The following is a 19243-nucleotide window of genomic DNA, read 5'->3' on the forward strand; positions in this document are numbered from 1 at the left end:
ACTCTCACCTGCCGTATAGGCCCCCAGCAGACCAGCCGCGCATCCACCTGCCGTATAGCCCCCCAGCAGACTAGTGGCGCACCCACCTGCCGTATAGACCCCCGCAGACTAGCTGCGCTACCACTCATCCTATAGGCCCCCCCACAGACCAGCCGCACCCCACCTGCTGTATAGACCCCCGCAGAGCAGCCGCACCCCCACCTGCTGTATAGACCCCCGCAGAGCAGCCGCGCTCCCACCTCCCATATAGACCCCTGCAGACCAGCCATGCTTCCACCTGCCGCATAGACCCCCGCAGACCAGCTGCGATCCCACCTGCCCTATAGATTACCGCAGACCAGCTGCACCCCCACCTGCCGTATAGGCCCCCAGCAGACTAGCCGCGCACCCACCTGCCATATAGCCCCCCAGCAGACCAGCCGCGCACCCACCTGCCGTATAGGCCCCCGCAGACTAGCTGCGCTACCACTCATCCTATAGGCCCCCCGCAGACCAGCCGCACCCCCACCTGCTGTATAGACCCCCGCAGAGCAACACGACCCCCACCTGCCGCATAGACCCCTGCAGACCAGCCACACCCCCACCTGCCGTATGATCCCCTGCAGAGCAGCCGTGCCCCCACCTGTCGCATAGACCCCCGCAGACCAGCTGTGCTCCACCTGCCCTATAGACCCCCGCAGACCAGCCACACCCCCACCTGCCCTATAGACCCCTGCAGACCAGCCACACCCCCACCTGCCGTATGATCCCCTGCAGACCAGCCGTGCTCCCACCTGCCGTATGATCCCCTGCAGACCAGCCGCGCTCTCACCTGCCGACCCCAGTTTAGCGGCTGAGACCCCAGTATTTCCTGCAGATGGACCAGGTCCAGTGATCTATAATAATACCAGTCTGGTGACACAGAGGAGGGGGAGCGATTGGGGAATTAGGGGGTCCCTGGGCAGGAGAAGAATATATACAGGTTTGACCTCTTGCCGGAGCACGGGGACCGCTCAGGAGTACGGCAAATACAAGGAGATAGATGACGGCAGAGCGGAGGAACACGGATACACTGCACATATGGGGGCTGCAGCTGATGAGCTTTTATTTTCCGCATCAGTGCAACTTTTATTTCGCAATTTTGTATATGATCATTAGGGTGATTTATTAGCAAGTAATCACAGGCATTTTGCGCATATGCTTTACCTTGTTTGCTGGCAACTGCCACCTCTCCAGCTATTAGCGCAGGGAAATGTTTAAAGTGACCTACAAATTCCTCTCTACAATAGGAATGAGGCAAAGACTGTATCGGGGATTATAATCATTGGGGGGGGGGGACACAAAGCCGTTATGTCAGCAACTTTAGGGAAAACTTGTGTTTAATAGATGAATGTTTCTCTTGTCTGGTTATTTAGAACCGTAGACACATTGCAGAGCGTTTGTATTACACAGATCTGTAGCGAACAGGCTAATGCTGCTACAAATGAGGGACGCGGCTTCATACTACAACATCTGGTTACAGCAGGTGTATCCTGTATCTTACCCACTGCTCCAGGTAGACGAATGTGCTAAATGTACACAGATACATATATACTGTGCACAGATACAGCACACAGACACAGGCAGATACTGCACACAGACATGGGACACAGACACTGCACACAGACACAGGCAGATACTGCACACAGACACAGGCAGATACTGCACACAGACATGGGACACAGACACTGCACACAGACACAGGCAGATACTGCACACAGACATGGGACACAGACACTGCACACAGACACAGGCAGATACTGCACACAGACACAGGCACATACTGCACACAGACATGGGACACAGACACTGCACACAGACACAGGCAGATACTGCACACAGACATGGGACACAGACACTGCACACAGACACAGGCAGATACTGCACACAGACACAGGCAGATACTGCACACAGACATGGGACACAGACACTGCACACAGGCAGATACTGCACACAGACATGGGACACAGACACTGCACACAGACACAGGCAGATACTGCACACAGACACAGGCAGATACTGCACACAGACATGGGACACAGACACTGCACACAGACACAGGCAGATACTGCACACAGACACAGGCAGATACTGCACACAGACATGGGACACAGATACAGGCAGATACTGCACACAGACACAGGCAGATACTGCACACAGACATGGGACACAGACACTGCACACAGACACAGGCAGATACTGCACACAGACATGGGACACAGACACTGCACACAGACACAGGCAGATACTGCACCCAGACACAGGCAGATACTGCACACAGACACAGGCAGATACTGCACACAGACATGGGACACAGACACTGCACACAGACACAGGCAGATACTGCACACAGACATGGGACACAGACACTGCACACAGGCAGATACTGCACACAGACACTGCACACAGACACAGGCAGATACTGCACACAGACACAGGCAGATACTGCACACAGACATGGGACACAGACACTGCACACAGACACAGGCAGATACTGCACACAGACACAGGCACATACTGCAAACAGACACAGGCAGATACTGCACACAGACATGGGACACAGACACTGCACACAGACACAGGCAGATACTGCACACAGACATGGGACACAGACACTGCACACAGACACAGGCAGATACTGCACACAGACATGGGACACAGACACTGCACACAGACACAGGCAGATACTGCACACAGACATGGGACACAGACACTGCACACAGGCAGATACTGCACACAGACATGGGACACAGACACTGCACACAGACACAGGCAGATACTGCACACAGACACAGGCAGATACTGCACACAGACATGGGACACAGACACTGCACACAGACACAGGCAGATACTGCACCCAGACACAGGCAGATACTGCACACAGACACAGGCAGATACTGCACACAGACATGGGACACAGACACTGCACACAGACACAGGCAGATACTGCACACATACACAGGCAGATACTGAGCACAGACATGGGACACAGACACTGCACACAGACACAGGCAGATACTGCACACAGACATGGGACACAGACACTGCACACAGACACAGGCAGATACTGCACACAGACACAGGCACATACTGCACACAGACATGGGACACAGACACTGCACACAGACACAGGCAGATACTGCACACAGACATGGGACACAGACACTGCACACAGACACAGGCAGATACTGCACACAGACACAGGCAGATACTGCACACAGACATGGGACACAGACACAGGCAGATACTGCACACAGACACAGGCAGATACTGCACACAGACATGGGACACAGACACTGCACACAGGCAGATACTGCACACAGACATGGGACACAGACACTGCACACAGACACAGGCAGATACTGCACACAGACACAGGCAGATACTGCACACAGACATGGGACACAGACACTGCACACAGACATAGGCAGATACTGCACACAGACACAGGCAGATACTGCACACAGACACAGGCAGATACTGCACACAGACATGGGACACAGACACAGGCAGATACTGCACACAGACACAGGCAGATACTGCACACAGACATGGGACACAGACACTGCACACAGACACAGGCAGATACTGCACACAGACATGGGACACAGACACTGCACACAGACACAGGCAGATACTGCACACAGACATGGGACACTGCACACAGACACAGGCAGATACTGCACACAGACACAGGCAGATACTGCACACAGACACAGGCAGATACTGCACACAGACATGGGACACAGACACTGCACACAGACACAGGCAGATACTGCACACAGACACAGGCAGATACTGCACATAGACATGGGACACAGACACTGCACACAGACACAGGCAGATACTGCACACAGACACAGGCAGATACTGCACACAGACACAGGCAGATACTGCACACAGACACAGGCAGATACTGCACACAGACATGGGACACAGACACTGCACACAGACACAGGCAGATACTGCACACAGACAAGGGCACAGACACTGCACACAGACATGGGACACAGACACTGCACACAGACATGGGACACAGACACTGCACACAGACATGGGACACAGACACTGCACACAGACACAGGCAGATACTGCACACAGACATGGGACACAGACACTGCACACAGACACAGGCAGATACTGCACACAGACATGGGACACAGACACTGCACACAGACACAGGCAGATACTGCACACAGACACGGGCAGATACTGCACACAGACATGGGACACAGACACTGCACACAGACACAGGCAGATACTGCACACAGACACAGGCAGATACTGCACACAGACACAGGCAGATACTGCACACAGACATGGGACACAGACACTGCACACAGACACAGGCAGCTCCTGCACACAGACAAGGGCACAGACACCGCACACAGACATGGGACACAGACATGGGACACAGACACTGCACACAGACACTGCACACAGACACTGCACACAGACATGCGACACAGACACTGCACACAGACATGCGACACAGACACTGAACACAGACATGCGACACAGACATGCAACACAGACATGCGACACAGACACTGCACACAGACACTGCACAGACATGCGACACAGACACTGAACACAGACATGCGACACAGACACTGAACACAGACATGCGACACAGACACTGAACACAGACATGCGACACAGACATGCAACACAGACACTGAACACAGACATGCGACACAGACATGCAACACAGTCACTGAACACAGACATGCGACACAGACATGCAACACAGACACTGAACACAGACATGCAACACAGACACTGAACACAGACATGTGACACAGACACTGCACACAGACATGCGACACAGACACTGCACACAGACACTGCACAGACATGCGACACAGACACTGCACACAGACAAGCGACACAGACATGCAACACAGACGTGGGGCACTGCACACAGGCACCACACACAGACATGGGACACATACACTGCACACAGACACTGCACATAGACACAGGCACAGATATCGCACACAGACATGGGAGACAGACACAGGTACAGACATGGGACACAGACATGCAACACAGACACTGAACACAGACATGCAACACAGACACTGAACACAGACATGCGACACAGACACTGCACACAGACACTGCACAGACATGCGACACAGACACTGCACACAGACAAGCGACACAGACATGCAACACAGACGTGGGGCACTGCACACAGGCACCACACACAGACATGGGACACATACACTGCACACAGACACTGCACATAGACACAGGCACAGATATCGCACACAGACATGGGAGACAGACACAGGTACAGACATGGGACACAGACATGCAACACAGACACTGAACACAGACATGCAACACAGACACTGAACACAGACATGCGACACAGACACTGCACACAGACATGCGACACAGACACTGCACACAGACATGCGACACAGACACTGCACAGACATGCGACACAGACACTGCACACAGACAAGCGACACAGACATGCAACACAGACGTGGGGCACTGCACACAGGCACCACACACAGACATGGGGCACAGACACTGCACATAGACATGGGACACAGACACTGCACACAGACACTGCACAGACATGCGACACAGACACTGCACACAGACAAGCGACACAGACATGCAACACAGACGTGGGGCACTGCACACAGGCACCACACACAGACATGGGGCACAGACACTGCACATAGACATGGGACACAGACACTGCACACAGACACTGCACATAGACACAGGCACAGACATCGCACACAGACATGGGAGACAGACACAGGTACAGACATGGGACACAGACAATGCACATAGACATGTGACACAGGCACAGGCATTGACACCACATAGACATGGGACACAGACACTGCACACAGACACAGGCATCGCACAGAGACAAGTGACACAGACACTGCACACAGACACTGCACACAGACATGGGACACGGACACCGACACTGCACACAGGCACAGATACCACACACGGGCACAGATACCATACACAGACAGACACTGCACACAGATATGGGGTACAGACACTGCACACAAACATGGAACACAGACACTGCACACAAACATGGGACACAGACACTGCACACAGACATGGGACACAGACACTGCACACAAACATGGGACACAGACACTGCACACAAACATGGGACACAGACTCTGCACACAAACATGGGACACAGAAACCGCACACAGACATGGGACACAGACACTGCACACAGACATGGGGCACAGACACTGCACACAGACATGGGGTACAGACAATGCACACAGACATTGGGCACAGACACAGCACATAGACACACAGAGGACATAGACAAGGGACACAGATACCACACAAACACACAATGTGCACAGACATAGGACACAGACATGGGCACAGATAACACACATGGGCACAGATATCGTAAGCAGGCACAGATACCGCACACAGACATGGGACACAGACACTGCACACAGACATGGGACACAGACACAGCACATAGACACACACTACACACAAATACAACATACAGACAAGGGACATAGACATGGGACACAGATACCACACAAACATACATTGTGCACAGACATGGGACAAAGACACAGGGCACAGTTACCGGACACAGATACTGCACACAAACATGGCACAAAGCTCCATTCATAGGGCTACGAATTTACAGCCAGAGAGATTATCGAAAAACCACATTTGCGCACAGTACTAGGTGCGCCTACATGGGTCCCCTTGCAAATGAAGCCAGTGATGGCTAGCCCTCGATGGTTGTTCGCAAGTTGATTGGAAGTTGGGGGCATTTATACCTGTGGAGGGTGTGTGACATCATCACGAATATACCTGTATTAGGGGAGGGTGTGTGACATCATCACGGATATACCTGTATTAGGGGAGGGTGTGTGACGTCAGCACCAGGCCGGATATACCTGTATTAGGGGAGGGTGTGTGACATCAGCACCAGGCCGGATATACCTGTATTAGGGGAGGGTGTGTGACGTTAGCAATAGGCCGGATATACCTGTATTAGGGGAGGGTGTGTGACGTCAGCACCAGGCCGGATATGCCTGTATTAGGGGAGGTTGTGTGACGTCAGCACCAGGCCGGATATGCCTGTATTAGGGGAAGGTGTGTGACGTTAGCAATAGGCCGGATATACCTGTATTAGGGGAGGATGTGTGACGTCAGCACCAGGCCGGATATACATGTATTAGGGGAGGGTGTGTGACATCAGCACCAGGCCGGATATACCTGTATTAGGGGAAGGTGTGTGACGTTAGCAATAGGCCGGATATACCTGTATTAGGGGAGGGTGTGTGATGTCAGCACCAGGCCGGATATACCTGTATTAGGGGAGGGTGTGTGATGTCAGCACCAGGCCGGATATACCTGTATTAGGGCAGTGTGTGTGACGTTACCGCTGATATGTCTGTATTAGGGGAGGGTGTGTGATGTCAGCACCAGGCGCTATGTCACTATAAGTACAGAAAGAGATAGATATTACGCTGGACAGATATACCTTTGTATCACAAATAGAACATGTATATAATGATTATCTCCCCCTACAATCCCTCCATTGGCAGCTATGTATAAGGCAGAGCCGCGGTCATTACCTTCACTTTGCTTCGGAAAGTTTTTCTCGCTAGATAACCTCGCCACCATTTTTGGACAATAGTCATCATTCTGTGCAGGTACCTAGCGGGAACACAAGAAGCATGAGAGCTGAAACGTGTGACATCACAGTGGGTAAAGGTGATGTCATGTGATTGACAGGTACAGAGATGTCATCTTACAGAGCTCTCTGAACGGAACTACACTGATCATTGTGGCTCAGTGCTAGTACGCATCACATTGTGACTCGGCGCCAGTGCGCATCGCATTGTGACTCAGCGCCAGTGCGCAGCGCATTGTGACTCAGCGCCAGTGCGCAGCGCATTGTGACTCAGCGCCAGTGCGCAGCGCATTGTGACTCAGCGCCAGTGCGCAGCGCATTGTGACTCAGCGCCAGTGCGCAGCGCATTGTGACTCAGCGCCAGTGCGCAGCGCATTGTGACTCAGCGCCAGTGCGCAGCGCATTGTGACTCAGCGCCAGTGCGCAGCGCATTGTGACTCAGCGCCAGTGCGCAGCGCATTGTGACTCAGCGCATTGTGACTCAGTGCTAGTACGCATCACCCTGTGACTCAGTGCTAGTGCGCAGCACATTGTGACTCAGCGATAGTACGCATCACCCTGTGACTCAGTGCTAGTGCGCAGCACATTGTGACTCAGCGATAGTACGCATCACCCTGTGACTCAGTGCTAGTGCGCAGCGCATTGTGACTCAGTGCTAGTGCGCAGCACATTGTGACTCAGCGATAGTACGCATCACCCTGTGACTCAGTGCTAGTGCGCAGCACATTGTGACTCAGTGCCAGTACGCATCACATTGTGGTGAAATAGTCATATGTAATTAAATGAATCCCTACCTGATATAAGCTCGCACTCGGCATCCCCGGAACCAGCGCTGGATCACTAGTGCCGCATTGTATTCCTGCATCCGGTTATCTTCTGCAGCTCTGCAATTGGAAGGAAATACAGGTCATCAGCAGATCACTAACAGACACTTTGTTTTATGGAGCGGATTCAATAACCCGCAATAAGCAGAGATTTTACATGGAGCTCTATTCAATTATAAAACGTTCTCAAGACAGTCCGGACATTCCAAACACAGGGCTTATCCCGAATTCTGCTCTGCAGATGTGAACTACAATCTACATGAGATCCACGGTAACATAACACAGATTACTAACAGAATAGCAATAGCCTGCAGACGTGGGTTCCTGATCCCCAATACCCAGCCGTCCCTTAAGGTTAAACAAACAACAGTTTCACTTAGCTGTTACTGAAAACCACAAAGCCACGTGTCCCGTCACACAGTGCCACTCATCCCGTCACACAAGGCCACTCATCCCGTCACACAGGGCCACTCATCCCGTCACAAAGGGCCACTCATCCCGTCACACATGGCCACTCATCCCGTCACACAGGGCCACACATCCCGTCACACAGGGCCACACATCCCGTCACACAGGGCCACACATCCCGTCACACAGGGCCACTCATCCCGTCACACAGGGCCACTCATCCCGTCACACAGGGTCACTCATAGCGTCACACAGGGCCACTCATAGCGTCACACAGGGCCACTCATCCCGTCACACAGGGCCACTCATCCCGTCACACAGGGCCACTCATCCCGTCACACAGGGCCACACATCCCGTCACACAGGGCCACTCATCCCGTCACACAGGGACACTCATCCCGTCACACAGGGACACTCATCCCGTCACACAGGGACACTCATCCCGTCACACAGGGCCACTCATAGCGTCACACAGGGCCACTCATCCCGTCACACAGGGCCACTCATCCCGTCACACAGGGCCACTCATCCCGTCACACAGGGCCACTCATCCCGTCACACAGGGCCACTCATCCTGTCACAGACTGCCACTCATCCCGTCACACAGAGCCACTCATCCCGTCACACAGGGCCACTCATCCCGTCACACAGGGCCACTCATCCCGTCACACAGGGCCACTCATCCCGTCACACAGGGCCACTCATCCCGTCACACAGGGCCACTCATCCCTTCACAGACTGCCACTCATCCCGTCACACCGGGCCACTCATCCCGTCACAAAGGGCCAATCATCCTATCACAGACTGCCAATCATCCCGTCACACAGGGCCACTCATCCCGTCACACAGGGCCACTCATCCCGTCACACAGTGTCACTCATCACGTCACACAGTGTCACTCATCACGTCACACAGGGCCACTCATCCCGTCACACAGGGCCACTCATCCCGTCACACAGGGCCACTCATCCCGTCACACAGGGCCACTCATCCCGTCACACAGGGCCACTCATCCCGTCACACAGGGCCACTCATCCCGTCACACAGGGTCACTCATAGCGTCACACAAGGCCACTCATCGCGTCACACAGTGCCACTCATCCCGTCACACAGTGCCACTCATCCCGTCACACAGTGCCACTCATCCCGTCACACAGTGCCAATCTTACCGTCACAGACTGCCAATCATCCGATCACACAGTGCCACTCATCCCGTCACACAGGGCCACTCATCCCGTCACACAGGGCCACTCATCCCGTCACACAGGGCCACTCATCCTGTCACAGACTGCCAATCATCCCGTCACACAGTGCCACTCATCCCGTCACACAGAGCCACTCATCCCGTCACACAGGGCCACTCATCCCGTCACAAAATGCCAATCATCCCGTCACACAGGGCCACTCATCCAGTCACACAGGGCCACTCATCCCATCACACAGGGCCACTCATCCCGTCACACAGGGCCACTCATCCCTTCACAGACTGCCACTCATCCCGTCACACCAGGCCACTCATCCCGTCACAAAGGGCCAATCATCCTGTCACAGACTGCCAATCATCCCGTCACACAGGGCCACTCATCCCGTCACACAGTGCCACTCATCCCGTCACACAGTGCCACTCATCCCGTCACACAGTGCCACTCATCCCGTCACACAGTGCCACTCATCCCGTCACACAGTGCCAATCTTACCGTCACAGACTGCCAATCATCCGATCACACAGTGCCACTCATCCCGTCACACAGGGCCACTCATCCCGTCACACAGGGCCACTCATCCCGTCACACAGGGCCACTCATCCTGTCACAGACTGCCAATCATCCCGTCACACAGTGCCACTCATCCCGTCACACAGAGCCACTCATCCCGTCACACAGGGCCACTCATCCCGTCACAAAATGCCAATCATCCCGTCACACAGGGCCACTCATCCAGTCACACAGGGCCACTCATCCCATCACACAGGGCCACTCATCCCGTCACACAGGGCCACTCATCCCTTCACAGACTGCCACTCATCCCGTCACACCAGGCCACTCATCCCGTCACAAAGGGCCAATCATCCTGTCACAGACTGCCAATCATCCCGTCACACAGGGCCACTCATCCCGTCACACAGTGCCACTTATCCCGTCACACAGTGCCACTCATCCCGTCACACAGTGCCACTCATCCCGTCACACAGTGCCACTCATCCCGTCACACAGGGCCACTCATCCCGTCACACAGACTGCCAATCATCCCGTCACACAGTGCCAATCCTACCGTCATAGACTGCCACTCATCTCGTCACACAGGGCCACTCATCCCGTCACACAGTGCCACTCATCCCGTCACACAGTGCCAATCTTACCGTCACAGACTGCCAATCATCCGATCACACAGTGCCACTCATCCCGTCACACAGGGCCACTCATCTCGTCACACAGGGCCACTCATCCCGTCACACAGGGCCACTCATCCTGTCACAGACTGCCAATCATCCCGTCACACAGTGCCACTCATCCCGTCACACAGAGCCACTCATCCCGTCACACAGGGCCACTCATCCCGTCACAAAATGCCAATCATCCCGTCACACAGGGCCACTCATCCAGTCACACAGGGCCACTCATCCCATCACACAGGGCCACTCATCCCTTCACAGACTGCCACTCATCCCGTCACACCAGGCCACTCATCCCGTCACAAAGGGCCAATCATCCTGTCACAAAGGGCCAATCATCCTGTCACAGACTGCCAATCATCCCGTCACACAGGGCCACTCATCCCGTCACACAGTGTCACTCATCCCGTCACACAGTGCCACTCATCCCGTCACACAGACTACCAATCATCCCGTCACACAGACTGCCAATCATCCCGTCACACAGTGTCACTCATCCCGTCACACAGTGCCACTCATCCCGTCACACAGACTGCTAATCATCCCGTCACACAGACTGCCAATCATCCCGTCACACAGTGCCACTCATCCCGTCACACAGACTGCCAATCATCCCGTCACACAGACTGCCAATCATCCCGTCACACAGTGTCACTCATCCCGTCACACAGTGCCACTCATCCCGTCACACAGGGCCACTCATCCCGTCACACAGACTGCCAATCATCCCGTCACACAGTGCCAATCCTACCGTCATAGACTGCCACTCATCTCGTCACACAGGGCCACTCATCCCGTCACACAGGGCCACTCATCCCGTCACACAGACTGCCAATCATCCCGTCACACAGGGCCACTCATCCCGTCACACAGTGCCACTCATCCCGTCACACAGACTGCCACTCATCCCGTCACACAGTGCCACTCATCCCGTCACACAGTGCCACTCATCCCGTTACACAGTGCCAATCCTACCGTCATAGACTGCCACTCATCCCGTCACACAGGGCCACTCATCCCGTCACACAGTGCCACTCATCCCGTCACACAGGGCCACTCATCCCGTCACACAGTGCCACTCATCCCGTCACACAGTGCCACTCATCCCGTCACACAGGGCCACTCATCTCGTCACACAGTGCAAATCATCCCGTCACACAGGGTCACTCATCCCGTCACACAGGGCCACTCATCTCGTCACACAGTGCCAATCATCCCGTCACACAGGGCCAATCATCCCATCACACAGGGCCAATCATCCCATCACACAGGGCCACTCATTCCATCACACAGAGCCACTCATCCCTTCACACAGTGCCACTCATCCCGTCACACAGAGCCAATCATCCCGTCACACAGTGCCAATCATCCTGTCACACAGGGGCACTCATTCCGTCACAGACTGCCACTCATCCCGTCACACAGGGCCACTCATCCCGTCACACAGGGCCACTCATCCCGTCACACAGGGCCAATCATCCCATCACACAGGACCAATCATCCCATCACACAGGGCCACTCATCCCGTCACACAGGGCCACTCATCCCATCACACAGTGCAACTCATCTCGTCACACAGTGCCACTCATCTCGTCACACAGTGCCACTCATCCCGTCACACAGTGCGCCCTCCTCCGCAAAGCGTTGGAGGGGGGGGGGGCGCGGGGGCCAGCAAATCGCGGGAGGGGGATGCCGTGATTCGTGGGAGGGGGGCGTGCGAATCGCAGGAGGGGGGTCGCGGGGGTGTGTGTTTGCTGGCAGGGGGGCCACTCATCCCGTCACACAGGGCCACTCATCCCGTCACACAGGGCCACTCATCCCGTCACACAGGGCCACTCATCCCGTCACACAGGGCCACTCATCCCTTCACAGACTGCCACTCATCCCGTCACACCGGGCCACTCATCCCGTCACAAAGGGCCAATCATCCTGTCACAAAGGGCCAGTCATCCTGTCACAGACTGCCAATCATCCCGTCACACAGGGTCACTCATCCCGCCACACAGTGCCACTCATCCCGTCACACAGTGCCACTCATCCCGTCACACAGGGCCACTCATCCCGTCACACAGACTGCCAATCATCCCGTCACACAGACTGCCAATCATCCCGTCATAGACTGCCACTCATCTCGTCACACAGGGCCACTCATCCCGTCAAACAGACTGCCAATCATCCCGTCACACAGGGCCACTCATCCCGTCACACAGCGCCACTCATCCCGTCACACAGTGTCACTCATCCCATCACACAGGGCCACTCATCCCGTCACACAGACTGCCAATCATCCCGTCACACAGACTGCCAATCATCCCGTCACACAGTGCCACTCATCCCGTCACACAGTGCCAATCCTACCGTCATAGACTGCCACTCATCCCGTCAAACAGGGCCACTCATCCCGTCACACAGGGCCACTCATCCCGTCACACAGGGCCACTCATCCCGTCACACAGGGCCACTCATCCCGTCACACAGGGCCACTCATCCCGTCACACAAGGCCACTCATCCCGTCACACAGGGCCACTCATCCCGTCACACAGAGCCACTCATCCCGTCACACAGGGCCACTCATCCCGTCACACAGGGCCACTCATCCCGTCACACGGTGCCAATCATCCCGTCACACAGGGCCAATCATCCCATCACACAGGGCCAATCATCCCATCACACAGGGCCACTCATTCCGTCACACAGAGCCACTCATCCCTTCACACAGTGCCACTCATCCCGTCACACAGGGCCACTCATCCTGTCACACGGAGCCAATCATCCCGTCACACAGTGCCAATCATCCTGTCACACAGGGCCACTCATTCCGTCACAGACTGCCACTCATCCGGTCACACAGGGCCACTCATCCCGTCACACAGGGCCACTCATCCCGTCACACAGTGCCAATCATCCCATCACACAGGGCCAATCATCCCATCACACAGGGCCACTCATCCCGTCACACAGGGCCACTCATCCCGTCACACAGTGCCACTCATCCCATCAAACAGTGCGCCCTCCTCCGCAAAACGTTGGAGGGGGGGGGGCGCGGGGGCCAGCAAATCGCGGGAGGGGGATGCCGTGATTTGTGGGAGGGGGGCGTGCGAATCGCAGGAGGGGGGTCGCGGGGGTGTGTGTGTGCTGGCGGGGGGGGGGGGGGGTGCGGGCAGACCTGCCACTCACCTGGTGGCTGTGGAGTAATGGTGGATGGTGGGCGTTTACTGTAGCCCTGGCTGGGCGTGGGGGAGGTGATGTCAAGGGGGTGGGATGTGTAGAACGTTATACATATAGAACACTTTTCGCTGGGTGGGTGGGTTTGTGTATCCTGCTGGGCGGGAACGTTATATACACAGGGGATGAGTGACAGATCTGGCTAAATATATAAGAGATCTTTATTTATATGGCGCCACAAGGGTTCTGCAGCACCTGACAATACATAGATGGTATGCAGATACAACCCCGGCGTTCAAAATCCCGACCGCCAAAATCCAGACACTTTCTCCCTCCGTGGGTGTCCACGACACCTATAGAGGGAGAATAAATGAGTGTGCCGAGTGTAGCGAGGCACTGGGCCTGCTACGTGGCGAGTGCAGCGAGCCCGCAAGGGGGGGCGATCCATGTCCCCCCCTTGTCGGGACTCCGGCGGTCTGGATTCCGGCGTCGGGATGTTGAACGCCGGGATTTAGTACCACTTCCCATAGATGAGCTAAAGAACAAAACAACACAATAGTGATTTACACTACAAATGCAAGTTACGACAAGTACGGGTGTGGTATAGGGGTCTGACACTCGGGATCCCGACTGGCCGGACCCAGACAGCATGGCGAGCGCAACAAAGCCCCTTGCGGACGCGGTGGCTCGCTACGCGAGCGAGCCACCTATTATATTCTCCCTCCATGGACCCCCACGAGGGGAAATAGCCGATGACCGTCAAGGACCCGGCTGTCTGTGTTTTGACAGTTGGGATCCCGACGTCGGGTGAATGCCTGTCGGGACCCCGTCCGGCACCCGACAAGTACATGGTAACTAAAGGTCCATACACACGGAGCGACTTTCCCACTGCCCGGTGCTGTCAGCAGGGGGGGGGTCATTACCAGCAGATAAACGGCTTTCCCAGAGATGTTGTGGAAGCGCGCAGCAGCGCTCATAGACCGGCCATACACACTGGGCGGCTTTCAGCTCAAAGTCACCCAGTGTGTATGGGCCTTAAAAGACAGTTGCAGCAGCGGACACTGAGGCAATTATAACAGTGGCAAAGATATATTCTTAGAAAAGCAAATGAGGAGGGACCTGCTCGTTACACCTTACATTCTAAAGAAAGGGGCAGACAAACTGGGGTCGCACAGCAGGGATAGTGCTTGGGGAGATGGGGCAGATAGCAGTAGTTACCCTCACTATGGGGCAGATAGTGGTAGTTACCCTCACTATGGGGCAGATAGTGGTAGTTACCCTCACTATGGAGCAGATAGTGATAGTTACCCTCCCCATGGGGCAAATAGTGGTAGTTACCCTCCCCATGGGGCAGATAGTGGTAGTTACCCTCACTATGGAGCAAATAGTGGTAGTTACCCTCACTATGGAGCAGATAGTGGTAGTTACCCTCCCATGAGGCAGATAATGGTAGTTACCCTCCCATGGGGCAGATAGTGGTAGTTACCCTCCCATGGGGCAGATAGTGATAGTTACCCTCCCATTGGGCAGATAATGGTAGTTACCCTCCCATTGGGCAGATAATGGTAGTTACCCTCCCATGGGGCAGATAGTGGTAGTTACCCTCCCATGGGGCAGATAGTGGTAGTTACCCTCCCATGGGGCAGATAGTGGTAGTTACCCTCCCATGGGGCAGATAGTGGTAGTTACCCTCCCATGGGGCAGATAGTGGTAGTTACCCTCCCGTGGGGCAGATAATGGTAGTTACCCTCCCGTGGGGCAGATAATGGTAGTTACCCTCCCATGGGGCAGATAGTGGTAGCTACCTGCATAAGAGGGAGAACTCCCCCGAGAGTGTAGTGGCGGCGGCGGCCATGTTGTTGTCCCAGGTGCTGTCAGGACGCGTCGCCATGGAGACAGAGCGTACCACCGCGTTTGGGGGGTGGTCACACACAGGACGCGCTAATTGGGCGCCGCCGTTAGCACACCGGATCCCGCTGCTGCGTTCAGTGACCCGGCTACCTTGGTGTCCCCCCCCCACCCCCCCCTATACTGCAATGAGCGCGCCCGCGTCTCCCCCCGGCCGCCGGGTATGGTGCAGTCCGACTTCCGCTCCTGCTCCGGAAGCGTCATGGTGGCTCCGTGTCCGCCGCTGCCCTGACTCCGAGCACCGGGGTGGACCCGCACGCTTCGTTCATGGTTGGCGTGGCCAGAAAACACATCCGAGCCGACAAGGGAACCAGCTGGTGAGTGACCCGGCCCGGGGAGCGAGTACACGTCCTGGGGGCCCTGTCACCCTGGTGCAGGATCTGGGGGTGTCATGGCTGCTGTGGGTCCTGCTGTCACCCTGGTGCAGGATCTGGGGGTGTCATGGCTGCTGTGGGTCCTGCCATTACCCTGGTGCAGAATCTGGGGGTGTCATGGCTGCTGGGGGTCCTACCATTACCCTGGTGCAGTATCTGGGGGTGTCATGGCTGCTGGGGGTCCTGCCGTCACCCTGGTGCAGGATCTGGGGGTGTCATGGCTGCTGGGGGTCCCGCCGTCACCCTGGTGCAGAATCTGGGGGTGTCATAGCTGCTGGCGGTCCTGTCGTCACCCTGGTGCAGAATCTGTGGTTGTCATGGCTGCTGGGGGTCCTGCCGTCACCCTGGTGCAGAATCTGTGGTTGTCATGGCTGCTGGGGGTCCTGCTGTCACCCTGGTGCAGAATCTGGGGGTGTCATGGCTGCTGGGGGTCCTGCCGTCACCCTGGTGCAGAGTCTGGGGATGTCGTGGCTGCTGGGGTTCCTGCCATCACCTACTGCAGAATCTGGGGGTGTCACGATTAATGGGGATCCTATCGTCACCCTGGTGTAGAATTTGGGGGTTTCATGTCTGCTGGGGGTCCTGCCATCAACCTGGTGCAGAATCTGGGGGGGTGTTTGCTGCCTGTGGTCTCGGCGTCACCCTGGTGCAGAATCTGGGGATGTCATGGCTGCCGGGGGTCTTGCCACCACCCTGGTGTAAGATCTGGATATGTTATGGCTGCCGTAGGTTCTGCTGTCACCCTAGTGCAAGACCTGGTGGTGTAGATGTATGACACTCCCTGTGATATTTGAGCTTCATCGGAAGTGCTATAAATTATTTGTTTGGATTGCAATAACAAAATAATCCCATTTATCCACACAAAGTAATGTTCTTACACTTAGTTTCTTTTAGTCCCAAATTAAGCAACAATTGTTCCTTTGTGCATAATGTGCTGTGCGTGCCAAGAAACCAACAGAATCTGGAAATTGCCCTCACTAATTTGACCGAGGTACTGATGGGTCCGTGCAACTCCCCATTATGCTGGATCATTCACGACAGACGAATGGTTTAACAATTCACAGGCCTGCACATCGGTTCTACTCAGCCGGATCTTCATCTGAAAAATCAAACTGAACCTCTTAAAATTACTTACAGATTCTGGAGATAGTCACTCATACTCCAATGTTCTCTGTCACAGCGATAGGCAAGCATCACTGTGACCATGCTGCGTTGTGTCTCCAAAGGGATATCATCATCCGACATAGCCAACCCGGACAATTCAGGTGTTCCTTACCATAGGTGATGACAACATAGTTTTACGACCTCTTCTGAAAATCTCTTGTTACCATAGGCATTGAGGAGTTTCATGAAATTAAAATCCAGGTACGGGCAGGAACAGCACACCATGCACTGATGTACACAGGTGTTCTGAACTAACAGAAGTCAGTCTCACCTCCTCGCAACGTGACCGTTTAAACTGGTTTTTAAAGTAAGAGCTGCAAAAGAATATATTGCTCAGACCATGAAAGGGGTGTTGTGAATGGTACCAGGCAGAACCAATTTGATACCTCTCAAATTTATATATACAAGCTTGAGAAATTCTATGTAATCATCCCGGCAGTGTCACTTGTCACAAAGAATAAAAATAATGTTCTAGCTTACATTTAGTAATTGGTAAGTGTTTGTGTACTTTACTCTCTCTTTACATGGCGCTTTTCCATTACAAAGGAGGGTACTTCCTCTGCTTTCTGTATCTTCAGTGACGAGAGTCTTGGAACCTCTTAAAGAGCGTTACGTCAGAGCCAGAGGATACTGACCGTCAACTCGAAAACCGCCTTCGGAACCACCTTGGGCATAGTATTGGGAATCTATGTACAGACGGTCACATTCAAGCATTTTCTCCAAAATAATGCAGACACTTCTTACCAGTCCTATGAAACCTGTCGGTCAAGTCTCAGGGAAATTACAAAATATCTAACATCGCTAAACTGAACAATAAATGCTATACTTGTGTTTCTGCTTGTAATGCCCAAGCATATTACTTGAGACTCCATTCATTGAGAAGATTTGCAATAGCATTGGCTGCACCTAAAGTGTAACATGGTCTAGTTTTGGTGCACCCAATAGCTGCTCTTCCAAATTGTGACCAGTGACAAGGTCAGGCAATCTTCCCTTGTTAGGTGCTGTACTTGCAGCTACCTTATCTGTATCCTGTCCCAAAGCTTTGTCAGTGGTGGTGAGTTTATTTTACTCTTAAAGTCATTTATCACTGTCTGGACTTTTTCTTCTAGCAAGTGCCCTCATGCAGAATCTGAGGAATCCAGGAGATTAATGACTGAAACGGGAGCCTCCCACAGGATGCGGGAAGGAAAGGCAACTGTACATAAAACTATCCTTTACAATATGAGTGCAGGCACACGTTGCCATTAGTTACCCTTCAAATGTGTCTTCAAGCCTTCCACAAATAACTACACACAGCACAAACTTCCACAAAAA

At 54.3% G+C, this 19243-nt stretch overlaps 2 protein-coding genes across 3 annotated transcripts in view; one reads left to right on the forward strand and one right to left on the reverse strand.

Moving 5' to 3' along the window:
* SPATA17 (spermatogenesis associated 17) overlaps window positions 1-16503 on the reverse strand; it is a 214344-nt gene extending 197841 nt beyond the window's left edge. The window contains exons 1-3 of one of the 2 annotated variants that reach the window (XM_083175149.1): window positions 16289-16503; window positions 8488-8577; window positions 7635-7716 (exon numbers count right to left, since the gene is read on the reverse strand). In XM_083175149.1, the coding sequence (XP_083031275.1) occupies window positions 7635-7716; window positions 8488-8577; window positions 16289-16374 (258 nt within the window). In that variant the 5' untranslated portion in view covers window positions 16375-16503. The remainder of the gene's footprint in view (window positions 1-7634; window positions 7717-8487; window positions 8578-16288) is intronic. The other variant, XM_083175148.1, reaches the window with a different exon arrangement.
* A 36-nt stretch (window positions 16504-16539) lies between these two features.
* Window positions 16540-19243, forward strand: part of GPATCH2 (G-patch domain containing 2) — a 169145-nt gene continuing 166441 nt past the window's right edge. Inside the window, exon 1 of the mRNA XM_083175147.1 lies at window positions 16540-16708. Coding sequence (XP_083031273.1) covers window positions 16659-16708 — 50 coding nt within the window. The 5' untranslated portion in view covers window positions 16540-16658. The remainder of the gene's footprint in view (window positions 16709-19243) is intronic.

Source organism: Crinia signifera, chromosome 3 (genome assembly GCF_055691185.1).
Source record: "Crinia signifera chromosome 3, ASM5569118v1, whole genome shotgun sequence".
NCBI lineage: Eukaryota > Metazoa > Chordata > Amphibia > Anura > Myobatrachidae > Crinia > Crinia signifera.